Here is a 21,657-nt window from a genome sequence, read left to right as displayed (position 1 = left end):
GGTCCTTGCTGCCCACACTGGCTGGAACAATGACAACTGGGCGCCATTCTGAGCCATCCTGACCCCACTCTGCACTAACCACAGCAATACTTCCATTGATAGCAAAACTTGCCCAGAAATTAAGCCTTCCCCTTCCCACTGAGAATCAACAAATTCAGATCAAGGAAATATGATTGGGCTGGTTCTCCATAATTGTAATACATAAAAGCTAAAATACTGAGCTGAAATTCACATTTGGTTATAATATACAGAATTTAGAAAATTTGAAGTTAGAACTTAGTGGTTATTTAAACAAAAAGTCTAGTAAAAATGACAGCTTTCCCAATTACTTCTGGAATTTTAAAGTACATCAATAATTTGAAATTGTATTTCTCAATGCAAGTTCAGTATAAATTGATGTACACTCAATTTTTTTCAAATATGTCCACAAAATATGTAATTTATTCAGAATGAGTCATATTATTTTAAATTTTAAGATAGGTCTTGAAAATTATCTATATTAATACTTCATCTTACAAATTCAAAACTTAAAATATGAAGGTTAGAAGATACTATGTCATGTGCTAATATAAATTTAGATTTTTCTTTCCCTCCTCACTAGAGATCAGTGAGAAAAGCTCCCGTGGAGGATTTCTTCTTTTCTGCAATTAATTACTCCCGGGTCTCTTATAATCAAACTGGTCAACTTTTGGCAAACTGAAATTTCTTTTTTGCTGCACATTTAGTGTGTATCCATGGTTCCCTGAAAAAATAAACGGCCAGGGGAGGCTGAGGCAGGAGAATTGCTAGAACCCAGGAGAGCTAAGATCATGCCACTGCACTCCAGCCTGGGCAGTAGAGCGAGACTCCATCTCAAATCATCATCATCATCATCATCATCATCATCATCATCATCAACAGCCTGGTGCAATGGCTTATGCCTGTAATCCCAGCACTTTGGGAGGCCAAGGCAGTTGGATCACGAGGTCAGGAGCTTGAGACCACCCTGGCCAACATGGTGAAACCCCATCTCTATTAAAAATAAAAAAATTATCGGGTGTGGTGGCACATGCCTGTAGTCCCCCCTGCTTGGGAGGCTGAGGCAGGAGAATCACTTGAGCCCAGGAGGTAGAGGCTGCAGTAAGCCGAGATCGTGCCACTGCACTCTAGCCTGGGCGACAGAGACTCCGTTTCAAACAAACAAACAAACAAACAAATCCTTTTACCACTCAGTTTGATTCCAGGGAGACAGTAGGAAAGCTTTACAGAATTTAGCAGGCCATTGGATCTTTTAGACACTGCATCCACTTCAGTGCTCCATATTGATTCATACATCCATGTGTATTTACCAGACAATTATGCCAAATTAGGCTACAATTATGCCAATAATGTCAAAGTTCAAGAGCAATACAGATAATCAGTGATACCTAAAAGTCTCGATGAGTATGAATAAATGGCAACTAGTTCATATTTTGAAAGTAATTGTGGTTTATGTTGGTAAAATACTATATTTTTCCAACTCAAATCTTTAGACTGTGAAAAGGTATATATATATAAAATGATGAATATAAAATAAAATATATAATTATATAATTTAATGTATAATATATGACATAATATAGCTACATAGCATGTTATAATAAAAGATATATGTCATATAACATGTATTGATTATATCATAAAAGGATATATAACATTTATTAAAGACATTGTTTATCAGATTTAATTTTAAAGGATAGGTATCATTACTGTATTATATTCATTTTACACATGAGAAAATTGAATCTAATGAGGCTAAGTTAATCATTCAAGGTCATAAAGCTACTAAGTGGAAGAACAAGGTTTGAATGCAGACAGTCTAATTTCAGGTGTAACACCCAGCTCATGGATGTAGCACACTATAACTAAACATTAACTCAAATATATTCAATGTGATAAAATAATCAATGTGGAAAAGCTAAACTGCAGGCCTTTTACTTTCTTGGCAACAAATGTTTATTCTATAGAAAGTGACTGATGCTGATCTTGCTATTTTATTTTTGCTCATGTTATATTTATGGCTGGCCTATTACAAGGGAAACTATAGTAGTTATTTTTTTTCAACTAGTCAACTTTATACAGTTATAATTACAGTAGCATAATCAGTAAATGAATTGTACTAGAAGGCTTGAAAGCTTGATTTTATAATGTGTTCTTTGGCCTAAAAATAGGTGAATGAAATTTTGATGTGTGTTTTCCTGCTTTTTTAAAATAACATATAATTCATACAGTTAAAAATAGTTCATTCAGAGTATTTAAATATCTGAGATTATAATGTCTACACCTATAGGACTTTCCTATAAATTTTACCGTGTCGTCCTACAAAATTGCTATGAGGTGGTAGTACAAGGACTGTTATTTCCATTTCATAGGCAAAGGAAGCTTAAAAAAAGAAAAAAAAAATATATTTTCAACTATCAGTTATAAAGCCAGAATGTGGCCAGATAGTAGTGTTCCAAATTCAACTACATGAACATGCTTTTCCCTTCTTGATGTTTAACTTTCCCAAAGACAGAAGTCGGATAATATAATTTTGTATTGTGCATCTCTATCATTGTTGGCACATGCTTTAATTTGTCAAATTAATTAGATCGTTCCCTCAACACTCTGAGTTATTGATAATTCCAAGTTAAGTTAGAGAGTAGAGTAACATTTTAGCTTGTTTAAAATTAGAATTTCATTAATACCTTCCCTTATCAGCTCATTTTACTAAATAAGACAAAAACACCTTAGCCTCATTGCTGAAAATATAACCAAGAAAAAACTTAACGACGTAAAATCCCTCTCAGTTTTATTACCTATGATTTTTGTGCAGTCTGCCGTTTCCAGTCTCATTACTATGCAATGCTTTCTTGATGGAGCCTTTTGCAGGCTTGCTTCCCACTCAGTTTCTGGAAATTTAATTTGGTCACAAAAATTTGGACACCTACACAAATTAGAATGAAGGAAACTCAGAGAAAGCTTTTATCCTCTAAACTCATGATCAGTTTATGAAGCTACAGAGAGATTTTAGTGCTTTTGATTTCCTACAATAGCTTCTGCAACTGTAATTGTCACTATTGGGATTAAATGAAACATACACAGAGAGAGAAAGAAATATTTAAGTATTCTGCAACTGACGCTGAGCTAGGATACCCCATTAGATCAGAGCAGCAGGGAGTAGTTCTCAATCTTTTCTCTGCCAGAGCGCTTTTCCGTCATCACGTTTAACTGTACACAATACTCTCATAATTGATTGCAGATTCTGGCATAAATCCAAAAAACCTTTTTACCCTAAAAAGCACAACACTATTTTAATTGTTATTTGCCTAATGCCAGTTAACAGTGATGACATAAGGGAGTGGTTGAGGTTCATGTGCATTTCCCAGGGCACCCCTGAAGACCCAACACCTTCGCTTGAAAGTGCATTGGGATGCAAGTGAGTGAGAGTTGGCATGCTACAGGGATAACTTTGAATCCACTTTATCCTTTGGAAAAAAAATGCAGAAACTTCTGAATTCTCAATATTATTAGTAGCAAATTACTTGTGATATGCCAGAGTGTAGCGATCCCTTGTGTAATTATTCCTGGAATGGTCTAAGGTCCGTCCATCACACTGAAGAACCCACTTCTGAGCATCTGCTCCCTGCACTCTTAGTGGCACTCAACAATGAGAGCTTGACTCCACCCCTCCTTCACAGATTCCTGAGAATTTCTCCAGAAGAAAGGAACTGTTACTGATAGAAACATGTCAGATCCCACTGATGCGTAGGGTCTAAGCAACTTGGAGGACCACTATTTGATATCTTCCTACATTGTCTGATAGATACAGTAACTAATTCAAGGAAATGGCACCCTTCTCTGGAGGAGTTTAGGGAGGCTCCCTTGGTGACTGTTCATAGCCCCCACTTTTCAGAATTAAAATCTCAAATCACAGAGAAGCAAACTGGTAAAATAGCAAAAACTACCCAAACTGCGTTTAAAAGAAAAAAAAAAAAAGACTATATCTAAAATTAGCATTTTCAGTTCTCATCAAAAGGATTTAAAATTTCATATGCTTAAAATGTCAAAGAGTCTTATGACCTTTTTTACTATTTACAGTAAGGACTGAATTTACAACAAGCAGTCAGCACAGGCAAGTTTTCCTAGATGCTATTTCTTCTATTTAAATAGCTATCTCCAGGGGGCAGTAGTGGCTATAAAATGGTATAATTCTAATAATAACTATCCTTAGTAACGCGTAGGGGAATGAGGTAGGTGATCACTCGGTTAATTACATGGTTTTCTATAACAATAATGCTGTATCATTATACACATTATACACATACTGTTGTTAAATGATTTGCATGGTGTGATAGAAAAGCTATGGCCCTTGGTAAACCAATTAGATATCCACTTTGCCTACCTAACCTGTGGTCTTAGGCTAGTCGATTAATCACTGTCAGCCTCAAATTCCATATTTATGAAAGAGAGTATGAATAGTTACAGTCCATACATTGTTCATGGCAACTTTTTATAAATATTTTGCTTTACTTCCTTCCCTTTACTATGAATGTACATATCGACATGAGAAATAAATAAAATATAACTCAAGACAGTTCTCACAAAACACAGCCTCAACCATTAACTTTTTTGAACCATTGCTTCAATCTATCCTCATTACTTTTTTTCTTAGAAGTCTTCAAGGCATAAGCATATGTTTTAGTAGATAGACTTACACTATGTGGAATGAAATTTACAAAGGATCCATGAGATTTGTTTCATTTGTTTTTTGAGGAGAGACTTCAGTTACAACACTTGGTCTTTAGAAAGTCAGTCACTGTGTATGAGGGAAAGGTTTTAATTGGGCCATAGCTTGTGGCATCAGTCTTCTCCCTTTGGCCCCCTTTCCTCAGCGTGTAGGGGAAGATACCTTTCTGTGTTCATTCTTTCAACTTACCCATCAAGGAAATATGGCAAATCCCCCAAGTACATGGCTTGCTGCCCCTAATTGGGCATCCACACTCTCCCTTCAGCCTTGATCTTTCCTCTTGCAGGTAAAAACAGAAAAGGTGGAGAGAAAAACATGGTGGATTCCTTTCTCCCCGTCTGTGCAAGCCTGCCTCCAACCTGGTGATCGTTGACACTCACCATTTCTGTGCAAGACTTTTTTTTTTTTTTTAACATATTATACTAGATTTGACTAACTCAATCTTGTAGATTCTGCAGTTCCCCCTACCCCCAGCCTAGTTCTTAGAGTATGTTTCCCCTTTTGAAACATGTAAACATACTTTGAGCATAAATATTTTTTAAAGCATAACTATAATGCTTCACTAATACCTTAAAAATGCCTAGTGAACTAACTCAGTACATTATATAATGGCCAAGTTTTGCGTTTTCATGTCCTGTTTTTCTTTGAAATTATATAGCTCAGAAATTAGCTCATTATCTGAAAAATCTATGAAGAACTGATGAATTATATAATACAGGAGTATTGCCATTGAATGTACTGTTTGATTTATTCAAGCAGGTAATGAACAATGTTGTCAAACTCTCTAATGAGTCATCATAATTAGGACATAAGCTAAAAGGGGCGTTACTCTGGCAGTCTTTTTTTCTTAATCCTAGTGCCATACATATTCTTTGGCATGAAAGAATGAAAAGCATCAGTAAACAACTGAAGTCCTACCATGGCTTTGTAGGGTTTTTGGAACAATTCCTGGAATTGGAAAGTGAAAATGGATAGCACGTGGAAGAAACCCTCATCTGAGTAGCAAGATTTTAGTAAAGAACGACTAAGCCATTAACAGCATGCATTCATATTTAATTTTATTGATTCCTGCCATCAGCTTTTGTAGATCTTTTCTTTTTGGTAGAATGTTCTGATTTTTATTGGAAGGACTTGAGTAGAAGTGGATGATTAAAATTGAGGAGTATATAATTCTTTCTGGGACTGCTTAAATGTTATTGTTTGAAAATGCCTTCACTTTCCCCCTTTGGTGAAAGAGATGTGCTTAAAATTCTTATTACTTCACAATAAATAATTTTGATTTTCTTAGACAGGTTTGTGTTTAGGTATGAATTTCTCACTTACTTCATCTTGCAATTCTCTCTGTGGTCAGAAGAACTCTGAAGAAAGCTTTGAGGGAAATGAATATAATTCTTAAATTATTATATGTGTATATATATATAGTTTAAAAATAATTTATTAGTTATCATAAAGAAATAAATGTCTCTGACTCAAGATGTTACTTATTTCTTTCTTTTATATTTTCTAGTCTCAATTACTGTTCCAAATGGAGCTATCTTAGAATTTAGACTAGAGATCCAGATTAATTGTCATTTTTGTAAGATGTTTAAAATCAATTTGAGAATTTTCATGTATCTGTAAACAGCACCATGGAGACATGTATGCATCATATAAAGGGCATCTTTCTATGTAGTCCATACTGAAATTATACAACTGAGACTAGATAGGAATATTGTTTTTTAAAGAAATAATAAAAATGTGAAAGGAATCATAGGACAGATGTGACTTACACCAGAAAATGAAGGACAACCTTAAACTATATCAATATCAAGTAGAATAATTATACAGATTCATTTCTCTTCCTTTAGTCTTGTTCTTATTTCTAACTGGGATCTAAATTTACCTTTATCAATACCAGAGGTTAAGAAAATTACCATACTCCTATTAAATGGTAGAGATATTTAATAATATTTAGCTTCATCTTAGTACAACTTCAAACATCAACATGATCACACAACATTGATTTGCATTTTAAAATAGGATATTAGAGCCATTGTCTTAGATAATTTTCAAGGCAAGAACAGGCCTGCAATAATGAGACTTTGACATTCCTTAGTAAAGACGATGTCTCCTGCCCTAATATGACTGCCACTCAGCAATTTCAATTTTATGATTACTTGATTTAAAAAGGGAGGATAAATGGTTCTGAAAAGTTTTTTGTTTCTTTAACATTTCAGACTTTTCACTGAAATTTGTCATTTTGGTAAAAATAAACAGTGAATCACAGAATATTTGTACATGGTGCTTTGCTTTTAATTACTTACTAGGGAATTACCAGTGGAAAAAAGAATGTCACCAGTGTTTTTCCTACTTACACGAGTTCTGCGGCATGAATATTTACATTAAATGTATGTGCTATATGTATTCCCCAAAGAATCAGTAGTTTTGGGGGATTTATTTCCCACTATGGTTGTTTAGAAAGCCAGTGTTTAAGAGGGAGAGAGCCGGTTAGGGCTACTACCTAAGTAGTGGCACCAACTCAAATGATACGTGCGGTGTACTCACAGCTACTTTACATCCTGTTTAGAAATTGAGACACAAGGATCTTAATTTCTAGTTTTCTATCCAATTTGATTTATAAAAAAAAATCTCGATTATTGAGAAAATATGGTCAGCTTATAATATGTGAATGGTCATTTGGAAAATTTATATATTGCTTTCTCACTATCTTTCCTCAAATGTCTAAATTCTTCTTCATCGAACGTTACTACATTTTTAAAGCAGAAATGACAGAACTGATAAACAACTGCATTTCTCATTTTTTAAAATTAGTTTACATATGAATGAGAACTAGTAAAAATCAAATCTATAATTTGTTCATACATAGGTATGTTTTTCTAAAAACATTAGTAAAATCCAGGAAAGATTACCAAATATCTTTATAGCGATCAATAAAGAGAGGGAATGTATTGAATATGAATTTATAAATGGATGATGTGTTTATCTTTACTTATCTGAGTTAACACAGAAACAAAGATTTAAAAAGGCACAATCGGCCGGGCATGATGGTATACACCTGTAATCCCAACACTTTGGGAGACTGAGGTGGGTGGATCACATAAGCCCAGGAGCTCAAGGCCAGCCTAGGATCATGGTGAAACCTCATCTCTATAAAAAAATAAAAATAAAAAATAAAAAAGCTATGATCAATATATTATAGTTCTTGTCATATTTTCCAAAATACTCATTTTTACAAAAGTAATTCATATTTTCCCCAAAAAGAAAGGTCAGCAACAGAAACCTAATAACATTTTTGAGTGTGATACTGACAATGCTGTTTAAAATATATTGCTTTTCGGATAGTTGTTGAAAATTTGGTCTCATGGCAAATTAATTGGGTTCAGATTCTAACTTGGACATTTACTTGCTGGGTGAACATGGCCATTTTATTTAACCTATTCCTGTCTGTTTCCTCACCTGTAAAATAGGAAAAATAAGAGCACTTACATCACAAGGTTATTGGTAAGAACTATAAAAGATTTGGCAGTGACTTTGATATAAGTACTCAGAAAATAGCATAATTTTTAGTAAAATATACAATATAAATTTCCCCTTTTTGAATCACTAATAATTTTATACCATGTACATTTTATATTGTTAGCAGTTCAAGTTCAAAGGGAACAATAGTATAGACTTGTTGTCATCTAGGTAATTACTTGGAAGTCTTTTGCAGACAGGCACATTTAAGCTGTATAATCTGAATTTGAAAATGGATGTTATCTCATTTCGAGCATGTTATACCAGAAAACCCTGTCTCTGATCCTGTCTCTGTAATCTGTCACTGATTAGCTATGCCTCTCTGACAACAGCCCTTCAAGTCTTCGGTATCCTTTTGTAAAATGGATTATTTAAATGTATATATTGGTTTTAGTGGACTCTTAAATGTATGTGATCTACCTTAAATATTGAAATGTTTCTATTATCTGTCTGTAGCATATGATTTAATTGTAAAAATGTTGAAAACATAAAGAAATTTAGAGAAAGAGAGTAGGGATGTGGCAAATGAGACTCTGCATTGAACCATGAATGACAGGAGATCATTCAGGCCATTTCCCCAGTCCTTTACTAGGTAAAAAAGTGACAGAAACAAGTCTCAGTAGTTGTTTGTAGACTTGTGTTTTAGCCAATTTTGAAGAACCCCCAAGGTAAGAAACATAACACTAACAAGGACTTTGATAGATCATTATTTTTGTTTGGCCCATAGGTGAAATTTTATGGAACATTCTCAGTCAGCATTCTCTAAGAGGGATTTTTAAAGTAAGAGTGAAAGAATTAATGGGTGCAAAACAAGAATAGTAAGAGAGGGGATCATGCATATAGGAAAGAAAGAATAGTCCATAGAGGCAGCCCCCATCTGAAGTACAGAAAGGTAGCCCAAAGAAGCATAGCAATTTGAACACTGATTTTGAATGGGAAAATAAGGAGCAAACAAATCAACACTGAAGTTTGTCCTGCCAACTGCAATGAAAGAGGAATTCAATCAGCTGGATAGGCTGAACACAATTAGTGGTATCCTCTCTTGATGACATCCTGTCAGCATTTGGAAGAATTAGGAAACAGAAACAGCAGAAATAGTAGGATATGATATATGAGTGTAATAAAATGTTTTTCAAAAACTCTAGAGCATGGGGTAGGGAGAGGTGGTGACAAGAGAGGAGTGAAGATAAAACTATATTCATAAAAGCATAAAACAAAAAGCATGCTTTAAATAACTTTTTATTCCCTCCTCCATATTGTTCTTTTTCTCCTCTTTCACCTCTTTCTAACTCCCCAATATGAATGTTAGTGAGAAAAACGGATAAAAAGACTTTGCCAGGTCTAGTCAGAAATATATTTCAGTTCTTCCCCTCACCACTTCAGATCTTTAATAATTACAGTCAAAAAAAGGAAAAAAAAGAGAAGACTAATTTGTCATCTAATGTATCTAGGCATTTAAAATCAGATCAGATTCCAATGGTCTTTTTCAACTGACCAATTTCTCTCTTTTATGTTAACTTTGGGGTAAATAGTTCTTAGAATTGTTAGCTATCTGGCTGAGAACAGCCTAAGAAACTGGAAGGAGATATCAGTAGAGTAATAGTGAAATAAACTGCATGCATCAGGCCATTTGCTTACATTTTCCCTGGCTTCCTTGAAGGATTTATTGAGAGTACATGGTAATGGAAAAGAAAAAAAAAAGAAAAAAGAAAAAAAGAGAAAAAAGGGAAGGGAAAGGAAGGGAAGGGAAGGGAAGGGAGGGGAGGGGAGGGGAGGGAAGGGAGAAACAAACTAACTCAGGGTTAGAATTATGTATGGTTGGGTTTTTTTCTTTGACAAAAGAATCAGAAGAGTGGTCAGTTCCTAAATGCCTTCCTTTGTACTGAGAACCAAGTAGCTTTGTCATTTTATTTTCTACCTCAACACTTTTCTGTCCATTCTAAACAAAAAAAATAAGCAAGTAACATCAGCCTACACTGCTTGAAAACCTTCCTGCTGAGAGACACTGCAGGGCTGGCCCTGGGTTGAAGTCAGACTGTCCACGTTTGTCTCCATGCTCTATTTTTGCCACAGACTCATTCCTTAATACACAGAGTGTCTTCACATTCCCAAATTTTCCTCACCTACGTCAAAATTACTGGAAAACATTTTACTTTCTATGTTGTCCTATAAACCAAAGAGTATCTGAGACAAGTCTCAAGAAAGTTTATTTTGCCAAGGTTATGGATGCACCTGTGACACGGCCTCAGGAGGTCCTGACGACATGTTCCCAAGGTTGCTGGGATACAGCTTGGTTTTATGTATTTTAGGGAGACATGAGATATCAATCAACAAATATAAGATGTACATTGGTTCCATCTGGAAAAGCAGGACAACTCAAAATGGGGGGCTCCCAGATCATAGGTAGATTTAAAGATTTTCTGATTGGCAATTGGTTGAAAGAGTTATTATCAATAGAAAAGAATGTCTGTATTACCATACAGATTTGTGGGTGGTGGGGATCAAGGATTTCTCCTGCAGATGAAGCCTTCAGGTAGCAAGCTTCAGAAAAGAGATTGTAAATGCTTCTTATCAGAGTTAAGAAGTCTGTTCTATCAATAATTCCCAAAGGGAAGAGGGTATAGTGAGGCATGTCTGGCTGCCCATTCCCATCACTGCCTGAACTAGTTTTTCAGGTTACTTTTGGAATGCACTTGCCAAGAGAAGGGTTCCTTTCAGATGGTTGGGGGGCTTAGAATTTTATTTTGGTTTACTGTCCCTGCTTTCTTTTAAGTAATAAGTGGTAAATGAATACTTTGTAAACAGATCCTTGACAATGACTGACAAAGTACTAATTAATAACTCCTGCCAGGTAGCTAAGATGCCCAGAAATCTTTTAAAGATGTAATGATAATAATAATATTGTTAATAGCTAAGGTTTCCTGATGGCTTTCTGTGGACCAGGCTGAGAACTACATTCTGTAAGGACATTATTTCAGTCCTAACAATAATCTTTTTTTTTTTTTTTTTTGAGACAGAGTCTCAGTCACCCAGGCTGGAGTGCAGTGGCACAATCTTGGCTCACTGTAACCTCTGCCTCCCAGGTTCAAGCAGTTCTCCTGTCTCAGCCTCCTGAGTAGCTGGGATTATAGGTGTGTACTGCCATGCCAGCTGATTTTTATATTTTTAGTAGAGATTGGGTTTCATTATGTTGGCCAGGCTGGTCTTGAACTCCTGACCTCAGGTAATCTACCTGCCTTGGCCTCCAAAGTGCTGGGATTATAGGTGTGAGTTACCAGACTTTTTTATTACTCTTATTTTACAGATGAGTAAACAGGAGCTTAATGATTTTAAGAAACTTGCCCAAGATAAATCAGGGCACAGAATTGAAAGTTAAGTCTATCTTAATTCTAAAATCTCTGTTTTTTAATATAATCATGACTTTAATAGTATTATTTATTCTCAGGCATTTTTTGGAGATATTTGTAGACAATTAGTAGATGGAAAAATCTACTTCATATCAGTGGAACCATTACCGAGTAATATTCCCACACCAGGGTTTTGAAGATACCAACCCACCCCTTTCCATTTGTCTTCTCAATTCCAGCTCTTTATGATGATACAGTATTTCAAAACAATTGGAAAAATGAAGACTGTACTATGGATGATAATTATGTTTACAGAACTGCCTGAACATTAATTATAATAAATTCATTTATCTATACACCAAATATTTATGAGGAACCTACCATAGGCCAGATATATATCCGAGAAAGCAATGGACAAGTATAGTTATAGTGTTTTGCTGAACAATATTACCTTTAAATGAGTGGATGACTGAATTATTATGCATATAATGTCTCAACAAATACACTAATAATATGCAGTTTTATTCTGACCTTTATGAAATATTATTCATTTGACACCTCAAGAACATCGGAGAACAACAGCAGGGAAATGATTTACACTTTAATGGTTAATGACTAACCTATGATAATTTTGTCTTAAATTCCCTTTAGCATTTTCTGAATGTCATACCCCTATGCTCAGAAAAAGTATCTGAATGCGTGTATTACAGTGTTTTCCTTCCTTTGAAAAATTCTTTTATTATTCACCTCTAATTTTTTATTTTAACACTCTAAAATATTCTACTTAGTAATTGACTTAGGATGCTGCATTATGTGAAGCAATGAACTTTTTGGTTCTGATCAAGAATGTACACTGTATTTCAATGTGTTTTCTTACATATGAAAAACGCAATATGTTCTCTCTGAATATCAAATGTGTTCTGTTGTGTGTCTATTTTCAATTATTTAACATTAAGAAGTCTAAGTATACTATTATAGATTATAAATTTATAAAAGTTTATTTGCTTTTCTTATATTTTTATGTGCTATATTTCCAAATAATAAAATTTACTGTCATTGATAGGGTATGTGTCTTGTGTTACTAGTTAGTGGTGATGTGTTTTTGTTGATCTGCACACACTTTCTTCCTTGGGACCACTATAAGGAAATGAGTGGAGGTTCAGGGTGTTGGCCATACCTCTCTGCAAATACCAATGTTCGTATAAAGAAAAAGGCCATCTAAGCTAAGCAACTCAACTGATACATAAATATAAACGTATATATTTCAGCTGAAAGATAAAAACAAATGTCCTCTTTAGTATTACATTAATTATGAAAAATGATGGTGCTACTTAATAAAAATTATTGATTATTATATTCAATATGCCTAAATCAGTTGTGGGTAGACTCCTTTCTGGTGCAAATAGAACAGGTGATATGCATGTTTAGTTATAAACATTCTGAAATGTCTATACTGGGAGCTGTCTATTAACTGAGAGGCTTCTTTAGCTTTTTAAGGACTTCACCACTTAAAGGACTTTTTTTTCTTATTTTTATTTGTTTTATTTGAAGACAAGAAGCTCTTCAAAGCCCAAAAAGTTGTGTCTCATTTATCTTTTAATTTCTATTTCCCAGCACAGTGCACTGCTGAGAGGATAAAGGAATAGTATTGGTACTGAGTCATGAAGCATCTATGAAAACCTATTTTTAACATTGATTTTTGTTCTACAAGAACAATTCTTCTAAGACTCTTCAATATAATTTGAGGTTTTAAGAGCATTACTGGTATATCTCTGAATTGTCAATTATTTTCTATATATTACATAAGGAGAAACATTTTTAATATTATTCTTATGACTATAACATGAAATGTATTATGCAAAATGATACATGAAATTATTCCCAGAAATTTCCACTTCAAGTAAAATAAATTACCTATAACATTTAGAGTTATAAGAAAGTATGTGGGCCAGTGTGGTGGTTCACACCTGTAGTCCCAACATTTTGGAAGGCCTAGGCATGAGGATCACTGGAGCCCAGAACTTGGAGACCAGCCTGGACAACATGGTGAAACCCAGTCTCTGCAAAAAAGTACACACATGCACACAAAAATTAGTTGGTGTTGTGGAGTGCTTGTAGTCCCAGCTACTTGGATGGCTGAGCTGGGAGGATCCCTTGAGCTGGGGAGGCAGGCGGAGTCTGCAGTGAGCCATGATCACCCCACTGTACTCCAGCCTGGGGTGACAGAGTGAGACCCTAACTCAAAAAAAAAAAAAAAAAACCATCAAAGAACAAAGAGATGTGTTCAGTTCTGGGGGGTGGGGGCAGAATGACAATAGACCAACTGTTCCCATATCTAAACTGAATTGCGCTACCATCTCTGATTCATGCATTCAGTAAGAATTCATTAAATCATACTATGCTACAATCTGCATTAGGTCCCCTTGGTGCCAATTGCATATAATGAGTCAGAGATTATCACACCTACATATCAATGTCATTTGTAAATGATAGCATCTATCTCCTTCCTTAAAAAGAGACACATGAAATCATTCAGTGAAAACTACAAATCATATCACTTATTATAATCTATATTTAAAAGAAATGCAGACACACTGATTATATTGTACAAATGTTCTTCAGATTAATTGTTAGAAGACATTTTTGTATTCTAATGTGTGTTTAACTCACTAGTTGGGATTCACTGATTCATTACCCAAATTTTCATTTCAGGCCCTCCAGGCCCTCCAGGTGGTCTGAGAATAGAAGACATTAGAGCCACTTCTGTGGCACTTACTTGGAGCCGTGGTTCAGACAATCATAGCCCTATCTCTAAATACACTATCCAGACCAAGACTATTCTTTCAGATGACTGGAAAGATGCAAAGACAGGTGAGTTTTATTTGTCTGATTAATCCGTGCGTGTTTTCAAAGTGAATTCTTTTCTCAAAAACAAAAATTTGGAGGTTTTAAAAATGTCATTATCTACCTTGAAAGGCTTGCTTTCTTAAATTTTTTAAAACTTATTCTAATATGTTGGTAGTGAAGAAAATTACATGGAACTTACACATTTAAATGTGTTAAAGCTATAGAAAAAGAAGTATCATTTCTAAATCAACCTATAATGAAAAGCAAAATGAGGCCTCCTGGATTTCCTGAGTTTTGTGTGAGATTTACTGCCCCCAAAATCACTGGGAAGTCTGTTTTTGAGCAAATAGCATTCATAGCACATTATTTATGACCCTTTTTATTTGAGTACATATGTACTATAGTTCTGAATTTCTAAAAAGCCACATTGATCATAAATCTTAAATTAAGCATCCAAATCTTACTACTATAACCCTTTATGTGAATGATCTGACCTGGTTTGAATTTCCTCAAAACAGATTTTTAAAGACATTTTGGATCTTTCAACCTTTTTCTTTTCTTATATTAAGATTTTCCAAAGTTGTTCAGGAAAAATTAATTAAGAGTAAGTGGGTACTTTCCTTTGTCTACAACTTTGCCATTTGTCATGACTAGCCTACAATATCACAGATCCATACATATATTTTCTCCTGTAAAATGGAAGATTGAAGATCTTTTTGATAAAATAATTTCTTTGTAACTTTTGACAATATTTTTAAACAAACTTGTCATTGCCAGAATTCTTTAAGATGGAAAAGAGGAGACATAAAAATATTTTCCCAGTTGTCACAAGAAAAGAAAAGAGACATGAGTGGTGAATAAAATGTTCCTCCTTTTTAAAAAACTAAAAAAAAAAAAATTATTCTAATCTCCCAAATCTGCTTTCATTTTAGATTTATCTTAACATAATGGAAATCCCATTCCCAAATGCCAATATTTGTATTGCTCACTAATAGGTTTTAATTTAAATTTACTTCTATTTGATATTTCTCCCCCTCCAGAGAAATAAATCAAATATAAACTTGAAGTCTGTTGCAAGGATTTAGGATATATTTTAACATCAGATGATTCCCCACCTAAGTGTATAAAGTTGCAATAAATTAGAAACAAGTGAAATATTTCTATTACATTATGCTTATTGTTTTAAGAATTATCTGTAAATATTCTTGACAAAATCAGTCCATCTGAAAAATAAATTTAAAACCTTTTAGATGCTTTATAAACCTAAAGCATAAGCAGTTTCTACTTTTCTGAAGAGAATGGAAAAGTATGATAATAATGAAACTATTAGAAATCTAGCCCATTAAAATAAATAAGTGGTTTAAATTTGGTTTAGCCCTGAAAAAGAAATACTAATTGCAATCATTTGCATTAGTTATTTATGTATGCTTACTATGTAGCTCAATTTAAATATGCTTCCCACTAGAAAGTAGGTTACATGAAGGTAAAAACTGTTTTATTCACTCTTCTATCTCTAGCACCCAGATCAGGGCCCACAGTGCTCATTCTTTAAACATGTTTATTGAGTCCCCACTGTGTGCCAGAACCTATTCTAGATGCAGTATGTATAGCTGAGCAGCAGTGAACAAAATAAGAACAACAAAACCTGTCTTCAAGGAGCTTATATGATAGTAGAAGAGATGCCAATACACAATTAAAATATATAGTAAGTCATGTGGTGATGAACACTAGAGAGAAACAACAGAAAAGAGGAATGGGGAGGTAGGAGATGTGTTTTAAATAGGGTACTTCTCATGTTCTCACTCATAGATGGGAATTGAACAATGAGAACACTTGGACACAGGGTGGGGAACATCACACACCAGGGCCTGTCTTGGGGTGGGGGGATGGTGGAGGGATAGCAATAGGAGATATACCTAATATAAATGACGAGTTAATGGGTGCAGCACACCAACATGGCACATGTATACGTATGTAACAAACCTGCACGTTGTGCACATGTACCTTAGAACTTAAAGTATAATAAAATAAATAGGGTACTTCTGATATTAGTAATAGCCACTGCTGCTTTCTAAAAGTTCCTATTTCCATTATATATCTTTTCCAATTCTTCTGCTTTCATTGACGTTGGGTCTGTGAATCTAAAGTATGTTTTCTGTTGGCCACATTTAGTTGAATTTTTCATCCAGTTTGATGGTGTCTGCCTTTTGATTGAATTATTTAATCCATTAACATTTAATGTTATTATTGATACAGTTGGATCGTAGTTGCATTGTATTTTTGCTTTCTAAATATTTTACTATTTTTGTTCCTGTTTTCCTTGTTCACTGCTTTCTTTTGGAAGAAGTGAGCATTTTCTAGTGTAACATTTTAATTCCTTTGATGATATTCACTGTGTGTGTGTGTAAGTAATCCTGCTCCGAGGGTAAGTTTATATTCACTATACATGTGTATAATCAAACACATACAAACTTAATGAATACTCTAGGGCTTACCAGATTTAACAGAATAGGTTTTATAATTTTATTAGTTTAATTTCAATGAATATGAAAGTGTTTCTCCCAGATAGCTCTATTTCATTCTTCCTCTTTTGTGCTATTACAGTACTATATATAATATAGTTATATAGCATATAATATAGTAATATATTACTATAATACTATATATTACTAACATATTTTATTATATATGCTATTATAGCATATTTTATTATATGCTATATGCTATATATAGTAATATAGTTATATATAGCATATAATATATGCTATTAATATTTAGTAATATTATTATATATATTACTATAATAGCACAAAAGAGGAAGATGAAATAGAGCTATCTAGGGGAAACACTTTCATATTCAGTGAAATATATATAAATATATATGTTACATCTATATATTTCACAAACCCAATAATCTTATATTAAAATTATCACTTTCCATAATTGTTTGCCTATTAAACCAACATATGCTTGTTTATACAATCCTTTGTTAATTTGTCTGTTATATTATCCTTTATATTGACTACTTCTGGTCCTCCTCATTTGTTGATGTTGATTTGAGTTATCATCTAAGTCTCTTTTGCATTGCTATAAATATCTGAGGCCAGGTGATTTTTAAAGAAAAGAGATTTATTTGGCTCACACTTCTACAGGCTATACAAGAATCATAGCGCCAGCATCTGCTTCTTGTGAGGGCTTCAGGAAGCTTTCATTCACGGTGAAAGCAAAGTGACTTGTCACATGGTGAGAGAGGGAGCAACGAAGAGAGAAGCAAAGTGCTAGGCTCTTTGTAACAATCAGTTCTTGCATAAACTAATAAAGCAAGAACTCACTCATTATTGGAAGAAAGGCACAAAGTCATTCATTGTGAATCCACCCCCGTGACCCAAACTCCTCTTATTAGGCCCCACCTCCAACACTGGGGATCAAATTTCAATGTGAGATTTAGAGTGGACAAACATACAAACTATGTATCACCATCTGATGTCATTTCTTTACAACTTTGCTCCTACCTGTCCCCTTTGTGCAGCTAGTATCAAATATATTACATTTCAATATATCATAGATCCAATAACACAATTATGTATATACACACATATATAAACGCACAACATATGTGTGAACATATATACATACATATATAGGTTTCTACAATTACTTTTAAATAAGTTAAGAGAAGATAGAAGAAAAAATGAGTATTTATACTATCTTTTATAATTACAAAATTACCTTTACCAATGCTCATTATTTTGGGGGAGCTTATTCAAATTGCTGTTTGGGATCAACTACTTTCAACCTGAATAACTTTAATTTGTTTTGGAAGATAAGTCTTTTAGTAACAATTTCTCTCAGTTTTTATTTATCTGTGAGTGCATTTTGCCTTTGGTTTTAAAATACAGTTGCTTGGATATGATATTCTTGGTTGACAGTTTTGTTTTGTTTTGTTTTTTTCACTGCTTTGAATACATCATCTTAGATGCCTTTTTCAGTCTGAGAAAATTGTTTTCTATTCTATTGGCCGAAAGGTGTCTCAAAATTCCTTTATATTTACCAGTATATTTATTATATCTGGGTTCCTCATTCCTTTCTGTAAAACTGTTTTTTATCCGGTATAATTTTCACTACTAAGAAACTTATAGCATTTCTAATTGTTCAGGTTGTTGGACTCAAAGTTTTTACGTGTTTTCTATCAGAAAATGTCTCTAATTTCATCTTTAAGTGATATTTTTATTGCATACAAAATCCAAATTGCTCTTCATTTCACTTTGATCACTTTAAAAACATTGTTCTGTTGTCTTTTGTCTCCATTGTTTCAGATGAGAAGTCAGTAATTGTTTTAATCATAATTCTCTGTACTTGATATGTCCCTTTTCTGTGACTGCTTCAAGATTTCTTTTTGTATTTGCTTTTCAGCTTGATAAAATGCATTTATCCTAATGGAGCTTGGCTTCTTGTATTCTTGGGTTGATATTTTCTTCAACTTTGGAAAATTCTTAGTCATTCATTACCTCTTCAAAGATTTCCTCTGCTCTACTCTTTCTTCTTGGTTTCTCTTGACATGTATATTAGATTGTTTGATGTTATTCCACAGAAAATGGACTGTGTGTGTGTGTCTATGTGTGTGTGTGTGTGTGTGTGTGTGTGCATGTGTCTGCTTATCTGTGTGTCTGTGTGTCTCTGTTTCTGTATGGATAATGGCTAATTACCTCTCTCGCTTTCATAGATAATTTATTTTGCTGGATTCAGTCTGCAAATAATCACATTAAAATACTTTTGACCTGCTGCTTTATTGTGTTCAGGAATTTTTATTTCTAGCATTTGGCTGCTTTTAATATTGTTCACATAATATTCCAAGGGAATTTCCTATTTGTTTATACAAGTTGTGCATGTTTTCCTCTTGACATTTTTACATACTTAACATACTTATGCTAAAACCCTATCAGATGATTTAAACATCTAGATCATCTTTAAGTCTAGCTCTGTGGATTTTTTTTTTCTTTCTTGACAGTAGGTCATATTTCTTTGTTTACTCATGTGTCTGATAACTTTTTGCTCAATTCCAAACATTGTGTATAGAAGAACAGTGATTACTAAAGTAAATATTAATGATGTCTGGGAAAGTGCATGCCATTACTTTAGGGACTGAGTCAATCAGATTTGTAGTTGAGATGATCTGAGCATTGTTATTAGATTCAGTTTAGTGCAGGCTTCAAGTGATTTGAGTGTAAGATCAGACCTTCCTACATATCTGAGTGTCTGGAGGTTTTCCTCTCCTGCTATCAGACTTTGGCAGGCTCTTCTACCTTGGACCCCACAGAGGGTTCTTTCATCTCCCTGGCTTCTACCCAGATACCTGCTGCTGCTGATCAGTCTAAAGCCCAGAGTTCTCGGATTTTTTACTCAGTTCTCCTTCTCTTCCCTTAGACTTCAACAAGTCCGAAGCACCTGTCCCTCACAGGGGAAGCAGATCTCTCTCATCACTCCTGCCACTATCTCATGTTTGTGGTATCAGTGCCCCAGAGGGAAGTCTTTTTTGGCTCTTTTGTACTGCCCCAAAACTTTCTTGAGTACATGTGATGAAGGCCTACGAAAAATAATTGTCAAATTACTATAGATTCTCCTTGTTCTTTGATCTCCCTGTGACTTTAAACAGCCATATCAGCCTATACTTTGTAAATATCTGTTGGAAGTTAAACTGTTTTCTTCTTACTAACATCTATGACTACGTCTTTCTTTCATCACCGTTCTACCAATGATGAATTTTAGTCCCTTGTGTCTTCACAATCTCAGCTCTCTAATGGGCTTTGAAAGATGATGGTTTATAGATTATCTATGTGTTCTTTTTGTTAGTGTACTAGTGAAGTTCTCTTGTGACTGCATCCTAAGTGGAAGTGAAAAATATTTTCGGCAACAAATACAGAAATAAAAATCATATGGTTTTTGTTTATGGTGTGACCACTAAGAAAAAAAGGTACAGGATTAAATTCAGCTTCATGAAGGTAAATATTTAAGGTATGAAATAAATATATTTGAAATATATCAACTTTCAGTGTTCCAAAGATTAAATTTAGAATAATGAGATGAAGAAATTGACTGTGTATTTTTAAGGCAAGCTATTGTAAATTTTACTTCTCTTGGACTGTTTTTAGTGGACAGACAGCAGACAGCTTGATGCCATTCCTGGAGTTCTACAAGATGCTCAGGTCATTGTTAGAAAATTGTGTTTGATTCCATGCTGCTACTTTCAGAGGACTAATTATAGAATATTGTTAGTGATGGTGTGTGTGTGTGTAAGAGGATGTTGGCCAGAACATGAAAAGGCATAGTAAGCATGTTATGATAAATAGTTAAGAGAACCTGGAATAGATTATCCAACATGAATAAGAAAATATGCTTATATTTAAACTTCTGTGTTATGTAAGTTGGTTACTAGAGTTGGTTATTAGAATTCTTCTGCAGTTAACATCTTTGCACCTAAATGTTTCTCTGTACTTTAGGTTATTTACCTAAAATAGATATTTGTAAATTAAATTATTGAGTATAAACAGCCCAAAACCATGAGCTATATTATATAATCACTCTGCAGTAAGGTAGAACCTGTTTTTATTCCCATAAGCAGTATTTGAGTATCTCTTCTGCCATATCTTTACCTAGTATTATTATCATCTTTTTAAAAATGAAAACTCTCTAGGTCTATTCTAGGACAGTATTTTTTTTTTTTTTTTTTTGCCTTTCTGTTTCTTCAGTTTTTGTAGTTCTCATTTCAAACATGAATTTCTGGATTTTTATGAGGCTACATTCATATTTCCCTTAGAGAAGGATCAAGGATTCACACCTTCTGAGATGTCAGAGCACAGCTTGCTTTTCCTTTGCTTCACGGAAATTCGCCAAACCTATGGCTCCTTCCAGAGTCCTGCCAGGCAATCTATGGGTTGGGTCTAGGACCTGTAACATAAAACTGAGTAGGTGTGTCAGAATCAGTGAGAAGCCTTTAAATGCTCATTTCCAGTCTCAGACACCTGAACTGTGTGTGTGTGTGTGTGTGTGTGTGTGTGTTTAATTATACTTTAAGTTCTAGGGTACATGTGCACAACGTGCAGGTTTGTTACATATGTATGCATGTGCCATGTTGGTGTGCTGCACCCATTAACTCGTCATTTACATTAGGTATACCTCCTAATGCTATCCCACCCCCACCCC

The 21,657-nt window shown here is 34.2% G+C and overlaps 1 protein-coding gene across 2 annotated transcripts in view; it reads left to right on the top strand.

Annotated features, from left to right (window-relative positions):
- The window catches only part of CNTN1 (contactin 1), a 348,227-nt gene that overhangs the window by 246,470 nt on the left and 80,100 nt on the right, over window positions 1-21,657 (top strand). Inside the window, exon 17 of one of the 2 annotated variants that reach the window (XM_011974652.1) lies at window positions 14,323-14,481. In XM_011974652.1, coding sequence (XP_011830042.1) covers window positions 14,323-14,481 — 159 coding nt within the window. Of the gene's footprint in view, window positions 1-5,033; window positions 6,219-14,322; window positions 14,482-21,657 lie in introns of those variants that run through there. The other variant, XM_011974653.1, reaches the window with a different exon arrangement.

The sequence above is a fragment of the Mandrillus leucophaeus genome, unplaced genomic scaffold (assembly GCF_000951045.1).
Source record: "Mandrillus leucophaeus isolate KB7577 unplaced genomic scaffold, Mleu.le_1.0 Scaffold1473, whole genome shotgun sequence".
Taxonomy (NCBI): domain Eukaryota; kingdom Metazoa; phylum Chordata; class Mammalia; order Primates; family Cercopithecidae; genus Mandrillus; species Mandrillus leucophaeus.
Note: the sequence above shows the minus strand (reverse complement) of the source record. Positions and strands in the feature narration are given on the sequence as shown.